The following is a 19,897-nucleotide window of genomic DNA, read 5'->3' as shown; positions in this document are numbered from 1 at the left end:
ATAATCATAAACGTGTTTTCAAGAGTCAAAACTCCACTTCTCTACCACACAATGATTCTAAAAAGGTATGTTAAAAGCAATATTCTGCTGTAAATATGCACCGTTCTCAGAAGAGAAAGCCAATTACCTTTACCAACCTCAAGAAATGTCAGTTTATGTCTATGTCAGACACCTAATAATGTTTATTTCTCTGTTCTGGACAGTAGAGTCGAGGTAACACTTTCAACCAGCAGATGGCAGTGAAAGACAATGCTCTGTAGCTGCTTACTATATTAAGGCATCACAGGTAACATTCATCATAACTTGTTCTCCCTCTTGCGCTCTTAATTACACTCAAGTGAGACAAAATGTTGTTTTTTTTCAACAAAAAATTAATCTTCTGCAAAATCTTACCGTAGAGAGCTGCTCAAAAGCAAACTCAAAGCCTTTTGTGTAGTTTGTTATTCCTTTAGCTGTGATGTTCTTAACAGCATCCTTCAGCAACTTCTTGTTCCTTACGTTGGCTTGAACCAGATGTTCGAAACACGCCGTTTGCTTCACCCTGGTGTTAAACTGGGAAACAGAGGCAAGGAGTTATGACCTACAAATTATTCATACAATTACGCCATGTATGCATATGTAATAAATGCTACAAATGCAGCACACACACACACAAACACTCCCACCTGGCCTTGGCTGTTATCAGGCTGTGGTAAACAGAAACATTCATCAAGGCCCACTAATTGCTTCACATCCTAGGAGCTCAAAGATTTGGTACCCATGGAAACAAGATTCTGCCATATTAGATCAAGGTTAGGCAGCACCATCGTTTTTTTTTTTTTTTTTAAATATAAAAAAAGGTGAGACCTACTCATTTCCACCCAACAGAACACATATGCACAAACACTCCACCCACCACTAACAAAAAGCCTGCCTCCGTCTGTACTGTGCTCCAAGTTTAACTGATGGTGCATTTTTTTCATTGTTAAATGTCTGAACAACAGGAAACAGACTGTCCAAGTGGGAACAGAAAACAGATTTCAATTGTACAATGTTTAATAGTGGTATATGAAGCACACAGGATAGCAGCGTAGTAAACCAGCACATATATTGTGTTGCAGAACTATTCTAAAACAATACTCTACCTCATCGCTCTAAACTAATCTATGTGTCGTACGAGGCAGGCAGGCAAGGAGGCAAAAGAGCCATGAACGTATGGGTGTGTGTGAGTGTGTGTGTGAGTGTGTGTGTGTGTGTGTGTGTGTGTGTGTGTGTGTGTGTGTGTGTGTGTGTGTGTGTGTGTGTGTGTGTGTGTTTCCAAGGAGGCTGACAGCCTTGAAGTTCCTTTTAGATTGACAATAGCAGACATACACGTATCCATTGGACTGAACGCCAATACCACACGGCTGTGGTTTGACAAAAAGACTGAACCAAGGCGACAGCACATAAACACGTTCAATCTCACACGTGAACACAAACACAATGGAAGTTCACATAATTGCCCCCGTAGCACAGACAGGGATCTTTTATCACATAATCTATTAAAAGGGGAAGTGTGGAAGGTGAGATATGGGAGCGTGAGGAGCAGGAAGTGACAGGAAGAGGACATAAAGAGAGGGGGGAAGGTGTGAATAGTGAATATAGGGTTTAAAAAGCAGGTTTTAAAGCAGCAGTGAGATGGTGTATCGTGTACAAAAAAGTATGAGCTCAAGTATTTGACACATCAATCTTAGTCTGATTAGAAAGATACCATTGTTGTAGATCAGCAGTTCTTGTCAAAAATGTAGAAAACGCCTTTACAATTAGGGAAAAAACACATTGTATTTAGATAGTAATGCAGGCTGTGCAAACAAATGTGCATACAGTACAATCTAATGCAAATTCCACTGTTCCCCTGTGATCCTATTACAACAGCTCTTGTCTATGTGCGTGTGTGCGCTTGTATGTGCATGTAGAGGTACTTGCTTTGGGAATGGATTAGTGATGACACAAGAGAGAAGGCTAATCTTCAATCCCTAATCCCGCGGGACTCCCTGCTGCTCAGGTTTTGTGCCCTGGCTTGCCCACTGGACTGACGCTGGCTAACAGCACCGACACCTTGCTATCACGGCCCAACAGGCTGGATGAAAGTGACGGAGGCCCAGTGAGGTGCCAGGGTGAGGGAAAGTGAAAAAAACAAGTGGAAAGAATGAGCAGAAAGGAACAGCCATTAGCATTCTTTTGACCTACTCCAGCTGTTAAGAAAGTGTGTGGCCATCTTCCATGACCAAATGCCAACGTCCCTGGGCTACTGTTAATGAGCAGGGATTTATGGGCAATATCAGAGATTAATGATTTAGTGTCAGGTTACAACACCCTCAGGGAAAACCGTAAGGAGCTGTGTGTGTGTGTGTGGGTGTGTGTGTGTGTGTGTGTGTGTGTGTGTGTGTGTGTGTGTGTGTGTGTGTGTGTGTGTGTGTGTGTGTGTGTGTGTGTGTGTGTGTGTGTGTGTGTGTGTGTGTGTGTGTGTGTGTGTGTGTGTGTCTGTGTGTGTGTGTGTGTGTGTGTGTGTGTGTGTGTGTGTGTGTGTGTGTGTGTAATGAGTAGATGAGTCAATGAGGGAAAGAAACAGATGAAAAAACTGAGAAACAGAGGTGTCAGAGCGACAGAATAATGAGGTTTTGCAAAGTAATTAATGGTGATTATGGTTTATTAAAGTGTATTGTTGTCTCATTTGGGTAGCTTTGGAAAAATCGAGGACTTGAAAGTTATCTTTTAAGCTCCTTAAAACATCTATGTAAGCCTTTCAATCCTTCTCAGATTGCTAACAGCAGTGGGGGAGATGCCGTTGTACAGGATTGTGGGAAAACAACTCAGACTAAAAAGTTGTAAGTCAAAACTTAGTTGGACTTCACTCATTCTGTCTCAGTATGTGTGCGTCTCTTTCTTAGACACTCATACATCGAACACACTGAGCTCCCTGACAGATTCCGATAATTGCGAATCTTTGCAGAATCACAAGTCCACCATGAAACAGAATACATTGTGTCCAAGACAAAGGATCCCTGGAGAGAGGAAACAGAGTCTGAATGGCTGTCTTTGTGCTAGGCAAAAGAAGACAGCTCCAATCTCTATAAAGACCCATCTCAATAAACACCTCCACAGGCACCCATCTTAGCATCACACAGTCTTCTGATTGGCTCTTTCTGAGTGTAATCACAAGCGTGGAAGGCCTAGAATAGATGGTGAAAAAGGTGGAGAAATGGAGAGCTATGGAAGTGATTGGTGGGGGAGAAAAGTCAAAATGAAGGGAAAGAAAGTGGAGGCAGTGAAAGGAGGAAAGTTGGGGTAATGTATATAGAAGAGGAGGTGCGCAAAATGTACAGGGAGATCATTCTTTGACACAAAGAGATGAATGGAGCTATACTGTACTGCAAAAATGCTGAGAGGAATTGCATGCCTCAATAATGAAAGGTAAGAGTGATGGAAAGATCAAGCGGGTGATGAATGAGTGTATCCTAGGGTGCACTCTTGTCAGAAGTGCAGCTTTAATTCCTTTAGGTGAAGTGGGAATGTACACACAAACACACTCACACACACGAAGGGAAAGAGGTGGGGAGAGGGCATGTAGTGCAGAGTTGTAATCCTGTACACGAAATAGAGCAGTGGGTATTTCATTAAAGGTTTGTTTCAGGGTGGCCAGGCCTCAGAGAAATCCATATTTCATTACGTGTCATCCATCTCTGTCTCTCCTGTGTGAGTCTGTGTGTGGGGAGGGGTATGTTGTGTACGTGTGGGCATGTGCACAACAGGTCTCCATGTGTGTATATTCTTTTAAATGTACATAAGCCCATTCAAGCGCTACATTCTGAATCCGTCTGTCACTCTGCCCCTTTTCTCAGCGTGCATCATGCTCCCCTCCTCTCTGACAAACAGACCACCCAACGCTCAGCAAGTGATGGGTTTCATAATACTCACATAAACTACATTGACGTAGTCGTCATCAGACAGGGTCTCCAGCATCTCACTGACGGAGGTCCTGATCAGTTTGAGAGTCAAGCCAGACACACTCCCGCTCCTGTAACAACAACACAGGATATCTAGCAGCTTCTCACTGCAATCTGTCTGCTCAGTTCTGGTAAGATGAGAATTGACTCAATATAATTAGAATTGCTTCTGTCTTGGGAAATGCATAACATTATATTACAAATCTAGGACGGCATGTGTTACAATCAGGGGAAATCTTGACTGATGTGAGAAGGTTATGGATCAATTAGGTTTTAAAGTAACTCACGCATCCACAAGGATTAGCATATCTTTGGGGGAGGCAGCTCCTTGAATGTACCTAGATGAACATGAATGAATGAAAGACAAGCTGGTCTGAGACACACACACTCTGAGCAGTTTAAGGTTACACTTAATCACAAAAATCTCTCAGACCAATTCTAATTCTTTTAAACCAAATTGTACATTTATGATTTGAATGAAACATCATTTGGTCAAAAAAAGTACACAATATGACTTTAATATGTCACAATGCAATTGCACTGTATGTTAATAATAATACAATAATAATTTATCAGAACTAGCCCAAAAACTTGAAGCCACATATATTTAAAGAACAACCAATCAATTAACTAGAATAAGTTAACTATCATGTATAACCCTAAACCCATAAGACTATACATATTAGGCTTGAATTGGCACCGACAGTAAATAGATGTTTCTTACCATGGTCTCCTGCGGACGTCATACAGGTCAATCTTACTGGGGGTCTTGCGGGCATCCATCCAGGGAGAGGCTTTGAGAGGACATAATGTATGTGTTGATTAAAACGTTTCATTATTAAAAGGGAATAAAACACAAATTCCAATTTCTGACACTGACTGAAATGTTGATCTTCAAATATCTGGCAGTATGCAGTGTTATATTAAGTCTAGCCGTATCTAATCACTGGCAATCATTTTTGGAAGATATAAAAAAGGTTAGAATTCTGACAAAGGAAAAGTTTGCTTGCTGGCTGGACTCATGCATTTTAAACACTTCACATCTACATGTTTTCACGAAGACATAAACAGCAAGGAAATGAAACAACATTTGTATCTGATAAGTGAAGCTCAAGTCAATGGATTCACTTGCTTTGACAATATTCAGTTGATTTCTATCAGTATGCTATAAGTGAAGAACACCAAACTACAAGTAAGCGCTTGTCTGAATGCCTGTTGTATCATGCATGCTAAAAGGTAACAACGGGAACAAAGAGGAATTAATTCAGGGACAATGAAAATTCATGAATATTAGACATAAACTTTTCCCATAAAGCTATATAGTGTCCATGATGACAGGGAATCTCATGAATAGAAATAGCTTGGCAAAAAGAAAAAACTCACGATAGCGTGCAGCACTAGACTAATGCAGTTTAAGATAGTTTGACATTATGTATAGAACCACATACAAAATCAATGCCAGTAGTGCAATAGAGATAATTTATTGAGCTTATTTGCTCAGTGATGTGTGAACAAGGCCACTTTGATACATATTCCCTTGCTGTTTGTTGTTATGATTAACAGCCAGATGCTGCACGTGAGGTCAAGCTAATTATTATGGCTCATACAGTAAGTGCACCTCTGATTTGTTATGGTAGGAAACTCAAACAGCTTCAGTGTCATATAAACAGATACACAAACAATTAAGGAGGCCAAATAACCGATCATGTTTCTTCTCTCTGCTAAATGTCAAAGAAAGATTGTTTTTTTGCCCTTTTTTGCTTTTTACCTGGGTAGTAGCGAGCCAGGCCTGTAGCGCTGCCGTACACCTGCCAGAGGAGGGTCGGGTCATCCTCTCGGTTTTTTCTGAACACGTCCTCCAATGCGTCCGACCAGTTCAGCTCATTCAGCACGATGGTGGCTGGAAATCCACACACAAACACATACTTTTCAATACACAAGATAAACAGGAAACACTGTAGGAAGATTGTGTTCATAAATACTTGGGCTACAGTTTACACCCTTATAATACTCTCAGAATGATCACTGCATTACACCATACATTTTGAGCAATAATCCGGTTTTGAGCATTAATATAATTATTAGTAATAAGTCACTGCCGTATATTTGTACAGTTATTGTTGTTATCTATTGCGGTGCAATGTACACATTTGGACTTTAACTCCTCTATGGTTTTGTATTCAATTTTGTATCCAATTTGACCCTCAGGATAAATAAGTTAATACAAAACTAATCTGATTCTGATTCATGCCTTGATGTGTATTCCACAATAACGATCGAAGGACAGAGCATGGCTGAAGAGAAGGACATTGTGGACTGTCCGAGACATGTGGACATCGCGGATCAACACATTCATTGAGATTCAGCCGCACAGTGCCCGCCCACTCACCCAGTGGGACGCATGATCAAATATTAGGACAGCACACCCAGCCTGCACCAGTATTTAGCAACAGATACTGAGGAGTGGTTTTCTGGCGTTGCGATGATTTACATTTTTTTTTATTTAACATGTCTATGTGTGGTTGTATGTGTGCATGCGTGTGATTGATGGTGTGTGCTGTGAGAGGCAACAGGCATTATGGATGTAATGACACAGCAGCCAGACAGCTCAGAGCCACATAACACTCACTATGATGGATGGAGACACAGCACATGCTGCCCAAACTCCATCTTTGCTCTGTCTATCTATATACAGCTATCTTTTCCCTCTTTTCATTTCTTCCATTCTCTTTCTTTATATTAATGTAGCACTGTATAGAAGCTTTGAAATGTGTCTCTGTACATCCAGATGTGAATGCCTCTGTGTATGTAAAAGCGTGTGAGATAGATTGGTATCCTGTATTGGGTGTGACGTGGCTCATTGATGTGCAAAGCAAACACTGTTCATTAGCATGCATCTCTCAAGAGGGGAGAGTTAATGAAGCCTCAGTTGCCAGGAGTGCATGTTTTGTATTATAGAAAGAGAGAGAGAGAAAGAGAGAGAGCATGTTGTGTGTGTGTTCAGTAATGTATTTCCCTCATTAAGGGTATCCTTTTAAAGGAAAAAGAAGGAGAAAATAACACGACATCCCTTCTAGATGATGAGAAAATTACTAACTGTATGTGTGAATTGTGAGTGAAGACTGATGAAGACAGACAGGTAGGTGCAAGGCTATCGTCACAAAGACCTATTCAAAGCTGTTAAGCCACATAGTTGGGTAGTCAGATACACATTTATACATACACAAACAGTCAAAAAGGCTAACCCAGTGGTCATATGTTGCTTTTTAGTGTTTCCAGTGGTTTTGAGTAATAATAATAATAATAATAATAATAATAATAATAATAAAGCTTTATTTATATAGCACTTTTCATACAACAGAGTAGTCCTGAGTCAGTCGTAATATTTATTAAGCTAAATTCCTGCTGCTTTAAAAAGGGATAGAGTATCCTCTAGTCGCCCATATTGCCTCTGACACTAATGAATTCCCTGGCTGCACTCGGCGGCGTGGCTTTGATGCCACACTGAATCTACACCCTATGATGAATTCATCTCTGTGGGATATAAGGGCTGCAATATAATTCACTTGCATACCATGGATTAGTTTATAATGAACAATAAAGGAGTACATTATTTTTCACTGCATTAGATAAGGAAGTCAATCCCCATATTCTCACATAATGTGCTAAAAGGATAAAAAATAATGATAAATCCACCAACTCATTATGATATAGGGATGTGTTTCATCCTGTTGTGACAGTGATTTCAACAGCTCCTACTAGATCATCACAGTGTCCTAAAGGTTCAAAGCAATAGTTAGGCTTCTTCAAAAGATAATTTTATTGATTTTCTGTTGATAATTTGATGAAAAGCAAGATTATTTACCATGACATCACCAGTTGGTTTTAGACTACTGTTTTTAAGCCTTACATTTTGCATTTTCGCTGCTGCCATCTTAGTATTTGGGACTAGAAGTCACAAGTTAACTTAATACTTTTATGCAACCAATATATAGCTTTTAACTTTTATGAACTGAATACACATTGTGAAAGGGTTAAAGTTGGTAAACGCTATAAAAAGGAAAAGAGCAAGACCAGACAACGGTAGCAACCTGTCAACCATAAGATGGCCTAAAACATACCCTGCTTTATCCTCTAATTCAATCCAGATTGGAACATAATTTACACGTTTTATTGAAGATGTGGAACTAGCACATTTATATACAAAGAATTGCAGGTTTAATGCTCTTCAGTATTTGCTTGACTCTAAAAGACATGGACAGTTTGCCTGGACCAAATGTAACAAAACCACCTGACTTAACTTAATAAATTCACAATCAAAATGTTCTTCTTTATCTAACGCCTACAAACAATGAAGAGGTGAGCTAAGTGTCATGAGAAAGACCACAATCACAACCAAAGAGGGGTGGAGAATGGCAGGGTGACACGTAGAAGGCAAGCCTTGGCCAGAGAAGGTATGCTCTTCCTGAATAACATAATATATTGGCTTGAATAAACTTATACTAATTAATTTATGGCAAACTGGGGTCTTCCTTTATTACAGGAGTAAACATGAATGTCATTATTCATTCAATACTATTATTATCTGTCAATCTCATTATGTCGGTCTCACTCTCTCTGTTGTGACTCTGAGTGTTGCTGTCTTTCTTTTTGGTTGGTTTATTCTGTTCGTCTCGGAAGATAGTGTTTTTTTACCTAGCCTTGGTGACAAATTGCATGAATATATTTACAGCTTCTGTTTCCAAAAGCAATACACTGAATTCAACCATTTTTTTTTCTTTGCCACACATGTGCCCATGTCCTTAACAGGCCAACAGATGTGACCTTTCTGTCATCTGAACATCTGCTTCTTATTGTACACTCGTTTCACACACGTGACATGCTGATGCCTATAGAAGGTGATTTCATAAACTTGCCTCCCACTTTACCCGGAAAATTCAATTTTCTCCAGTTGAGCAGAGGCTATTCCTGGAACATTTATAGGGTGAAGATCAAATCTTTTTTTGTCCCTCATGTGTGCCAATATCTGACACAATATACGACAGGTCACACTGAAAGACACACATATTTTCTTGCTATTCCTGTGGGGACTCTTCTTTGTTTACAAAATATATATATATATTATTTGAACCATTCTAAAAAAAGTGTGTTTTATCTCACTGAGATCAGACTTCCATCTTGTATAGGTCCCAGCAGCTATGTTTACTCATTACAGGCTACCAATAAACACAACCCTTAACTAAAAAAGCAGTGTGAGGAGTCATGGCACCAAGCCCAGATTATGGCCAGAGAGGTATCCCTGGGAACAAATCACAAAGTCAGAAACAATTTCAACGGCATGCTAATAAAGCAGGCTTGCATTTTACAGATAAAATACAAAGACAAAAGTGTGTGCCCATCTCATGCCTCATTGCTGACCCTGTGTTTGGGGTTAAGAGGACAGGCAAAGTGGTTAACCTTGGGGCCAGACGGTTCCCCAGCAGGCTGAGGAAGTCACTCTATTCTGCTGTCCCTCCAAGTCACTGCTGACGCACAACATCCCAGTGTAATTACTGAATATCTAAACACACCCACAAAGAAACTCAGTTTCATACAACCACATATACAAATACACAAGCACAAGCTAAGCAGGCTGGTGTTTGGAGGAAGTACTCGGTGATTGGACTGTTAAAGTAATCATGAACCATGTCTCCTGGTGAAGTATCCCTGAGCAAGGCACCGTGCACTTTACTGCTCATTGTAAAGGGTCATTAACACCAAGAACTTTAAAGACCACTATGAATAGATAATTTAAAGAAATTGTCCTACTCAAGTGCATGCCAGAGTCCAGACCCTATAATGACAGGCAGTGGCAGGGATATTGTTGGGATCACTTTCAGAGCGGGTTTATTTACAATAAAAACACTGAAGAAATCCAAAAAAAAATCCAATCGAATATGAAGGTGTACTGTATGTGTTCAAGACAGGAGGCTGCAATAAAGTGTGTCTACTTATTGTAATATACTGCCTCTCTTTTCACCACACTCCTTCACCATGGCTATGCTGCACAGCAGTAGCTATACTCTCAACTGTTTTGTTTGTCTTTTAATCATATCCTTATTTTAATTTCTTTCTTTACGCAATGTACAGCAGTAATAGGTCATCAACATCGTTTTTGGGGCCCCGCACAGCTGGAGTGCGCAGCGTGGGCTCGGCGCCGGTGTTTACAGCAGTCATCAACAGTGTGGATGCTCACATTGTTATATTTATAGTTATGGTTTTAGTTATTGTTCTTAGTGTGGATCGCTCTTAAGTCCCACTTGATAAAAAAAGAAAGCAGTTCAATTATAATATGCCTATAATTCAGGCAACAGTTAAGATATTCAAAAAAACATCCTTAAGTCATTAACATTCAACTTGAGCTGTGCTAATGTCACAGGCACTCTAGAGAATCAAATTATTCTGAACCACTCAAGGTAAATGTCACCACATGATGATGAAATGATCAGACATTTCTCTTTTTTAACACAGTAAATTAAATGGATGCAAGTAAGTTTTGTAATAACCTTAATTTCTTTTCAAAAAGACATGAACTAAAATGCCATACACGTCCAGAACTACTGACAACCTGATGCATTCAAAGGGCCATCAAGCAGGTTCTGTTCTGGCACTACAGTGAAATGGTCCTCTCTTGGTTGTAAAATGCTTATCCTGCACACATGCTATTATTATTAAGTGTAGGTAAAATAATTATGATTAAAACATCAGACGTGATCTTTTGCCCAGAACTTTTAACCTGTTAAGCACCAAGCCTGTTTTTCAGGTTTCAGGCTCGAAAATGCTATGCCCAAAACAAATGACTATAACTTAACTTCTAAAAGGGTTATATGAATAATTTATTTTATCAAAGCAAGGTTACATCTGTGAGTTGGATGTAGAAGTGTCAGAATCAATATAGATGTTTCTGTGTCAGAGTAAATTCAGATGGAACATAGTAAAAAAAGGTAAATTCTTACCTCCGCCTAAAAAAAAAAACATTACTTATAGTGAAAACCACCCTTGAATGATAAGTTGATAGCTGTTTTCCAATTTTCCTACGACATATAAATGCAACACACACTTTTAACAAAAGTAAAACATAATATGTATTGGATTATGTCTTGGTATATACTACTTCCTTCCACAAAATGTTATGAAAATCGAGCCAGTAGTTGTTCTAAAATCATGCACATACAAGTGGACAAGCAGACAAACTGAGCCGAAAACATAAGCACCTTGTCAATACAGTATTGTATTAAAATTAATGAATAATTCACCTTTAGTGTGACCACTGGCTTGAATTTAAATCAATCCAACTTTTACGTACACTTATGCTTCAAATAATTCATTTAAGCCTCAGGACACATTAAAAGAAGGAATCAAAAGACTCATTATCAAAAGCTTGATGGGTTTGCTCAGGACAAAGGCCAAAAAACATCAATTCATTTCATTTAGAGGACCCTCCATTCATTTACTTCCCAAGGACACACAGCTTAGCTAAGAGAGAATGGGGCTCAGGAGAAGATGCTATTATGCTGTATTGCTTTTTTTTTTTTTAAATCATCATTTAACCATGGGCAAAATTGCTAGAGGAGCAATCTGTAAACAACATTTCATAATGGGCTGGTGTGTCACTTGTATCCATGGTTACCACTTGGTTGTGTGTGGTGTGTGCGTGTGTGTGTGTGTGTGTGTGTGTGCGTGTGTGTGTGTGTGTGTGTGTGTGTGTGTGTGTGTGTGTGTGGTGTGTGTGTGTGTGTGTGTATGTGTGTGTGTGTGTGTGTGTGTGTGTGTGTGTGTGTGTGTGTGTGTGTGTGTGGTGTGTGTGTGTGTGTGTGTGTGTGTGTGTCTACTCACAGCCATCATAAATGTCAGTGGGGATGTGGACAGCCGTGTGGTTGTAATCAGTCACACGTTTAAATGACAGGTCCTCTTTAAAGTCTGGACGAATCCTGAATTTCCTTCCCTCCGTCTCATTTGCATCCAGCTGAGGGGAAAAAGGAAAATCAAGATGCAGACAGTAATGCTTTTTGTGTGTTGAAGATATCATTCAAAGCCTTTATTTTGTTTGCTGAAGCTTCAATGCATGCATGACACAGTTTGCGGGTTTATTTAAAAGCACAGGACTGATTCTACATCCTGCTGTCTGAGGAGATAATGTCATCGCTGCACTTTTAAGAAAATACTGTGTATGTAGCATCATCGTATTCTTGATGATATCTTGTTATTTCGCCTTCTTATCATCTTTACTTTGGAGCAGTAGCAAGAGACAGCCAGATTGCCGATGCCCCTTGTGGAGATGTATAACTCATAGTGTGCATTCACCAATTTACATCAATGAGTGCAGTACAGACGGGGAGATATATGAAGAAAAGCATGATGAGATATGGAGGAAGGAATGCAGAGTAGAGAGGGAATGAGATGGTGAGGTGGAGAGGGAGAGAGAAAATGCAAGAGGGGGGAGGGAGAGAGAGTGTGAACCGCTGCTTCCTAATAAAGCAACAGTGTAGCCAGCTCATACATCTCATCTGTCAATTAGAGGAGAAACATGGCAGAAAACCTCTTCACCTGAGAGAGGGTGGGAGGAGGGATGAGGGAGAGAAAGCTACACAGGAAGAAAAGCCTGGAGAAGAGGCAAGGATAAAGGAATAACATGTGAAAGTGGTGAATAGGGAAAGGAAACAGAGGAGAGGAGTGAAAATGAGGAGTTGAAAGGGAGGACAAGAGACAGACGGAGCTGTGTAGCAAAACCATATTACCGGCCGGTGTCTGAGTGTGACCTGTGTGTTTGCAGGGGCTAAAATGGAAGGGGAGAGCAAATAGGCGGAAGGAAGCACACTCACATTGTCCTTTGCGTTGTAGTAGGAGATGTCATCGCCCTGTAAACAAGTCACACGGAAGCCCAAATATCACTTTGTGGCTGCTTTAGGGTGTTGCACAAAAAAGGGCAACATTTGTGCATCGTGAAGTGCTTAATACATTTCTAAACAGCTCTTTATTTTGTTGGCAGTCAACTCCATTAGTGAATTCTCCAGCTTTATGTTAATGAAGACACTAGTCTGTGCCTCCGATCAAATGAATACTGCATGAGTTAAGCTGAGTGTGCAAAGTATCCTCTTTTTACATCTGTGTCTGTGTGCCCACAGCCATTTGCAATGCTCCATGGATACATTTTCCTCGCAATTGAGAAAGCAATATGGTAATTCACAGCTCAGACACATCTTTGACTGTCTGGGTGACAAGTCATTTTCCTGACCACCGCTTTCCTCTGCGTTGTGTTTGTGTGCCACTGTGATTCTTAGAAAGCACAGTATCTGCCATGTGGAATTAGGGGTGTCATCACACAGTGTATAAAATGCAATAAACACATTGACGCTGTAATAACTGCTAATGACACAGACATAAACAGATTGAATCTATTATGACTAGAATTTATGGCCAGTAAATCCGGATTTAGTGATTGGCAGTTACTGTTCTTGTGTTCATGTCTCTCCCTTTGTTTTACAAACATACAGTTCATAATGCACACGCATAAAACGAACACATAGGTAAAACATTTAGCCTATGTAGGTATTGCTGTAAGAGTGTGTCTGTAGTTTCGTGTCCCTCCGTTACCTCAAATTCGTCTTTCCAGTCGTGCTCCATCTGGAAGTTCTCAGCAGCTGTGGCCAGTTTCTGGGGAGTGAAATATGACAGGGATTTAGATTGGAAATCGCACAAAGCACGCATCCTGCACGGCATCAGTCTAATTATAGAAAACCTGAGCAAAGAAGAGTATGTAAAAAAAGCACGAAAGAGAACATTCAGGAGACAGAGAAGTAATTAGAATCTAAAACCACAGGGCTATCAGGGTCTTACAGCACTGTTAGCTAAAGGCCACACCACAGTATTGTACAAGCAGAATGAAAAGGTTGTAATGTAAGAGAGTCGTGTTTTTGTGTGTGAAAATGAGTGCAAAAGAAAAAGGAAGAGAAAGGGGGGGGGTCAGCAGTGTAGAAACAGTAGATTAGTGAATAAAGTCAAGTGCTAATAGATTACCAACTGAGAGGCTGTCAATCACAATGGATCAAATAACAGGGGGATATAAATGTAATCAGCCTGACAAATGCTCTACACGTATCTCTAACAACAAGCAATAGAGAAAAATGAAAAACAGAGGTAAGAGTAGTTCCTTATTGAAAATGCATTTCAAAAAGATCTTTCAAAAATGTCACTACTAATGCACAGTGCACTGAAATGCACTGCAAAAATGCCCTTTCGACGTGTTCATTTTAGATATACGCTTAAAACACGCAAATGCTTCACTTGATAAAATGCCTTAAAAAAATAAGTCGGGAGGTCCAGCTACCAGAATTCTGAGAATAAGATCAACCACAAACTTCAGACAGGCAGTACCTGTAAGGAACCATGCCAAGCCATAACCTCAACAGTATTGATTAGTTAGCACTATCCATACTTAAACAAGTCCGACTAGATTACTTTCACTCATATTTTGGTCACTGCAGAGACAGCTATTCAAAGCCATTTTCTTGTACGTGAATGGGTTCTGATTGTATAGTTACACATCATCCACCACAGTGGACACTAGTGTATCACCCTATACAATGACTATCCCTTGTAAGTGCGACACAGTTTTATCAAGGGCCACAGACGCTAGAAATGCTCAACAGCTCAGGACAATATGTCAATCCGTCCATAGTCAGAGATATTTGCCTAGTAAATATAACCAGGGAAGATTAAGTAACATCTAAGGAGTGTTGTAATTGTGAAAATGTGAAAAAGTATAGATTTTATGTTGGAGGCAATTCTGATGTATCACCGATCCACTAAATGGACATCATAGTGGATACAATTTAACTACAATTTACAATATTACTGCATCTTTGTTGATTTTGACATTATTATCTGCATTGACTTTTGTTGGCTGAAAATCACTTGATTGTTTGATTAGAATGTGAATTGCAGTATTTGTAACAAAAACTATATTCTGTGCAAGATCAGGTCCAGAATGAGAGTAATTGTTAGGCTAGAAAAATTACAATTAAAATGTATTTAGAATAAATATAATATTATCTCACTCAGATAGGAAGTGTTTGCAGTGCTGAAAATTAACCATAGAAAAACAAGGAGATTTGAAGGCAGACAGCAGGAAGAGAAACAAAACTGACACTACTGAGTGTGTATGTTCACCCAGGCAAATCCACACAGGTCAAATGTTAGCCTGGCCCTGGTCTGGCCTCCTCAAACTCTACCGATAATGACAAGACTGTGGAGGGAAGCACTGCCCTTAAATAAACCCATCTGTCTGGCACACTGACTTACCTCACAAAAGCAGTGCAAGTGACCATAGTACCATGACATAATTGATGCAATTATAATTCATGACAGTTAAATGTATTAATGGATGAATTTCCATCCGATTCCCATCTGCCTGACTGTGCTTGCAGGGAAGTACAACAAACGTCATATTGGATCTGAAGCAGTAACTGGATGGATGCTGCTTTTAGTATATTTCGCTCTGTGAGTATGGGTATGAATGTGTTTGTCCATGACCATGTGTCTGCTGTCTGCAATGATTCTATTCTTGATCAACAGCCCCATCCCTTTGGCCTCCAGTCCTGGGCTCTGTTCCAGACCTGCCTCCACCTCCTCTGCACTGGCTGTCAGCAGCTAGATATACACCCCATCAAGCCAGAAACACACACATACACACACACACACTTAAACTAAATAGTGACCATGAAGTTATTATACACCATTTCGTCATGTGCAAAAATATCAAGTTCCATAACTGTCTGCATCAAGTACTGAAACATATGTTTTAAATGTATATTTGTGTCCATCAAATGCCTGACGATGAGGCCTTCCTTGACCAGACGTTAGAAGTGTTAAGACTATTTCATTGATTCCTTCTAGAGATCTGCGTCTGAATCAAACAGTTAACAGTTTGACGACGTTCATAACAAAAGCTTGGTTATTCTTCCATAAGTGTTTCATGAGAAAATAGAAGACAAGATCATATTTAAGACTGTAATAATGAGCGCACCTGAGGGAAAACAGTTCATAGCTATGCTAAAAGTGCTAAGTGCTGAGGCTCTTGTTATGTCAATGTATCATCACGGTAATGTCACACTATTGAAAAACAGATTTATTTTACCATGTTCAATATTCTAAATGCATAAAGATAGTTTCGTACTACTGCAAATGCATGAATAAACACACACATAAAGCAGTGCATAAACATATGGCTTATAACTCCTTGATTTTGTTAGTGATATGATACAGAAGCTTAAGCAACAGCTGTTCAATACTCCATACATTAAGCGTAATGCTCTAGCAATTTGATTGACAATAGTGGAGAATATTGGACTACAGGATTTTGGGTCAATATATAGATATATTCTTCCTCACACACTTACTGTATGTGAACATGCAAATACACACAGATACACACAGCTCCTAAGATAGCAGGCCGACAGGGTTGTTAAAAATTCATGACAGGGCTTTGACGAGGCTCCTCTCCCCTCTGGGAGATATGGGGGAGGGTGGGGAGGGTTGTGTGAGGAAAGATACCTAATTACCCTTCTCTTTTTTCTCCCTTTTCCTCTTTATCCCTTTCTATCTCTCTCTTTGTCAAACATGTTACTTCCTAAAGAAAGCAGCACCAGAATCAAATACGCACTAAGCTTCAGAGCTTTGATTTGATGAGGCCGCTCCCTGAGTGACAGCTTTCCTCTCAAACTGGCATACCAGTTCATTACGGAGGCCTTGCATGTTGCCTCTCTGCCAATTGATCAGAAACCAGCATTAATCAGTCAAAGCATCCAAATGTAACACTACAACGGTTTATTTAATGGCAGTGGAAAACACACTTGCGTGAGAGTGCTTGATCTTACCGCTCATAAGTATCCCTCTCTGCTATTGTAGCAGAAAGCTTACACATCTTCCGGCGCAGACTGAAAACTCATCTCTTTCGACTTCACTTCGAGCCATAAAATTACTAACAAAGCACTTATATACTAATAAAGGACTGGCTTATCTAAAGCCAGTTGAGTAGCACTTGAAATGTTTTGGCTCTATGAAAACTGATGTACTTACAGACCCAGCGTCATGGCCGGGCCCGCCCATCCAGGATTTGGGCCCGCTGTTTTAATCAGGGCAATACAACATTTTAATTGTTTTATTATTATGTTTATTGTTGTTATTTGTAGGGCTTTGTCCTAATATTTATTTTTGTTTTAAACTATGTTGAAAGATTAGTTTAATATCATTTTTGTATTTTGCTATGAAATTCTGAATGAAAGGCTGCGCGCGAGACTGGTTTTTCGCTGGGTTGAGTCGTGTGGGTTTTTGAGTGAGATGCGGCACAGCAGCCTGTCAGTTTACTCTTGTTGGTTAGTTTGGCTATTATCATTTATATTTATCTGCAACAATGGATATCAGGAAGTGGTTCATGAAAGGAATATGGCAACTCAGCGCCAGATGCAGCCACATTAGAAGAAATCAGTTATGTTACCAACGAGCTAGCAAGCCAGCCAGGGACAAGGGAGGCTGGCAATCAATTATATTTTGAAGAGAAATTGACTCTCAAGCCGGCTCTCTCACAAACTCCTGCTCTGTGTGCAAGCAGACCGCTGCACACGCTCTCTGCCTGCCTCGCTCAATCTCTCTCTCTCCCTTTCTCTCCATCGCTCAACCTCACTCCACCTCTCCACCCTGTGTGCGCTCCTCAAGTTTGCCTGTGCTTGCCCAAGTTGGCACAGCTAGCGTTACAAATGTGCCACAAAACCAATCAATGGATGTAGCCTATAATAAGACCGTCAACAGCCTTATGGCAACCTAAAACCCCTCTGTTTCCGTAACAACAATTCACGAGCGCCTCCCTCACCCCCCCCCCCCCGTTGACAAATCTCGAGCGTAACAGCCCTCCCCCGTTGACAATTATGATTTCCCAGGAAATGTAAGTTTCGGGGTGGGCCCGCCCTGGTAAATCAAATGCCCCCCCCCCTGACAAATCTCGAGCGTCTACTAGCCCTCCCCCGTTGACAATTATGATTTCCCGGGAAATGTAAGTTTCGGGGTGGGCCCGCCCTGGTAAATCAAATGCCCGCCCAGAGACGTATGTCTGCCGCCGGGTCTGTGTACATATATGATTCTGTTTTCTTCAAGTTTGTATATTCTTGGTCGAATGCACTTTGGATAAAAGCGTCAGTTAAATGCAATGTAATGTAATGTAAAGATATCCCAGCTCCACATCATAATTAGTCTACTCTGTCACTGGATGACCACTGGAGTCCCTATGAGAGCCACAGCTCCCCTTCAGCCTTAATGGGGGGGGGGGGGATGAATACGAGGAGACTGGGAATTGGTTCTGTGGACGTGGGGAAGTGGAGTGGTTTTGGAATGAGGTGCTTCAGTGAGAAAAACGAGAAAAGAGGAATTCATGATAATGAAATCTAATACTACGAGGCACAGAATGTCTATTCCTATCTGCAGGCAGCATTGCTGATACATGTTGGTTAGCTTTATCTTAGTCTTAGATGAACATGAGAACAGCCTAATGATAACCGCAACTGTTGGGCCTATATTCCAACTGACAAATAAGGCCATATCTGTATCATAATACTTCTAATGTAATGCACTATCTATTGTTCATGTACATTGATATTTGAGAACATTACACTGCAGCCATAAAGAGCACGGAAACATTCAGAGCTGGCCTGAGTGTTGGATTGCATTGGACTAGCCCCAGAGAGAGATATTCTGCCCTGCTCTCACCAGTCTTAGTTGTCATTCTGCCAGGGCAGCCCAGCAGCCCACCGTGCATTTAGTGAGAAAGCAGAGCACAGCTTAAAGGATAGACAGGGAAGATGAGACAGGCTCTGCTAAACCTCACAGAGCCTCCCAGACTCCCTGTGTGTGTATGCGTGTGTGTGTGTGTGTGTGTGTGTGTGTGTGTGTGTGTGTGTGTGTGTGTGTGTGTGTGTGTGTGTGTGTGTGTGTGTGTGTGTGTGTGTGTGTGTGTGTGTGTCAAAGTCTCCACACGCCTGAAATCAATGGGCCATTCAGAGCACACTGCCTTCTCTCCCAGACAACAAAGCAATACCCACAAGAGTAGTAACGGTCTAAAAGATCATTAACACCCACATCCAGTCTCATCGTTCCCATCCTTGTTTCTTACATGTCCGCACATGTGAACGCTGGTTATCTTTTTCCCCATAATTAGTCCAAACTCAAAGGGGATGACAACAAAGTAAAAGTGTGGGAGATGTGAAGGGTCAGCACAAGGAAAATAAAAGAGGAGAGTCTGAAAGGGAAGAGAAAAAGGCTTATATATTGTGAGCAGATGGATTACAAGAAAGGACAGTCCAGAGAAAAAGTAACAATACTCAGACTCAGCACAATCACAGTATACATAGTTCTCATTAAATGTGGCTTAGGAAAATGAGCAGTGGGATGATAAAAGAGAGGTATGATGGGAGCTTTATCCAGCAATGCATTATTTTGTTTCCTGTGTAAAGGTGTGTGAATAAGGAGTAGAGTAGTGAAAACAAAGGTGCGTCAGAAACAAGAGACACTTGGGAGAAACAAGAAATCGAGAAGAGGGGAAATGGAAAGGACAGAATGAAATTGAGGAAAATAGTGTTAGAGAGGGGTGATACAAAAGAGCAGAGGTGGAGGGAGAGGGAAAAGTTATGCAGTAGGAGAAAGAAGGGAGCATAATAAAAGTAAGACAGAGGTCAGGAGAGATAAAGAAAGGCTGATTTGAAATTCCAGTTTGACACAGAAGTGTGGCAAAAGGCCAGGAGCTGGACACATGAGAGATACAGTAGACTGGAGAGCAGGGGATGACAGGGGGGGACGCACGGATGAGAGGAAAAGGAAGTGAAACAAAGAAGAGTAAAGGAATCTAC

At 40.6% G+C, this 19,897-nt stretch overlaps 1 protein-coding gene across 1 annotated transcript in view; it reads right to left on the bottom strand.

The window, feature by feature from the left end:
- Nucleotides 1–19,897, bottom strand: part of LOC117491237 (voltage-dependent calcium channel subunit alpha-2/delta-1) — a 54,648-nt gene that overhangs the window by 22,621 nt on the left and 12,130 nt on the right. Inside the window, exons 4-11 of the mRNA XM_034141115.1 lie at nucleotides 13,599–13,658; nucleotides 12,827–12,862; nucleotides 11,841–11,970; nucleotides 5,734–5,865; nucleotides 4,690–4,759; nucleotides 4,253–4,303; nucleotides 3,937–4,036; nucleotides 394–552 (exon numbers count right to left, since the gene is read on the bottom strand). Coding sequence (XP_033997006.1) covers nucleotides 394–552; nucleotides 3,937–4,036; nucleotides 4,253–4,303; nucleotides 4,690–4,759; nucleotides 5,734–5,865; nucleotides 11,841–11,970; nucleotides 12,827–12,862; nucleotides 13,599–13,658 — 738 coding nt within the window. The remainder of the gene's footprint in view (nucleotides 1–393; nucleotides 553–3,936; nucleotides 4,037–4,252; nucleotides 4,304–4,689; nucleotides 4,760–5,733; nucleotides 5,866–11,840; nucleotides 11,971–12,826; nucleotides 12,863–13,598; nucleotides 13,659–19,897) is intronic.

Source organism: Trematomus bernacchii, unplaced genomic scaffold, assembly GCF_902827165.1.
Source record: "Trematomus bernacchii unplaced genomic scaffold, fTreBer1.1, whole genome shotgun sequence".
Lineage (NCBI taxonomy): Eukaryota > Metazoa > Chordata > Actinopteri > Perciformes > Nototheniidae > Trematomus > Trematomus bernacchii.
The sequence above is the reverse complement of the archived record's forward strand: the minus strand, read 5'-3'. Positions and strand labels throughout refer to the sequence as shown.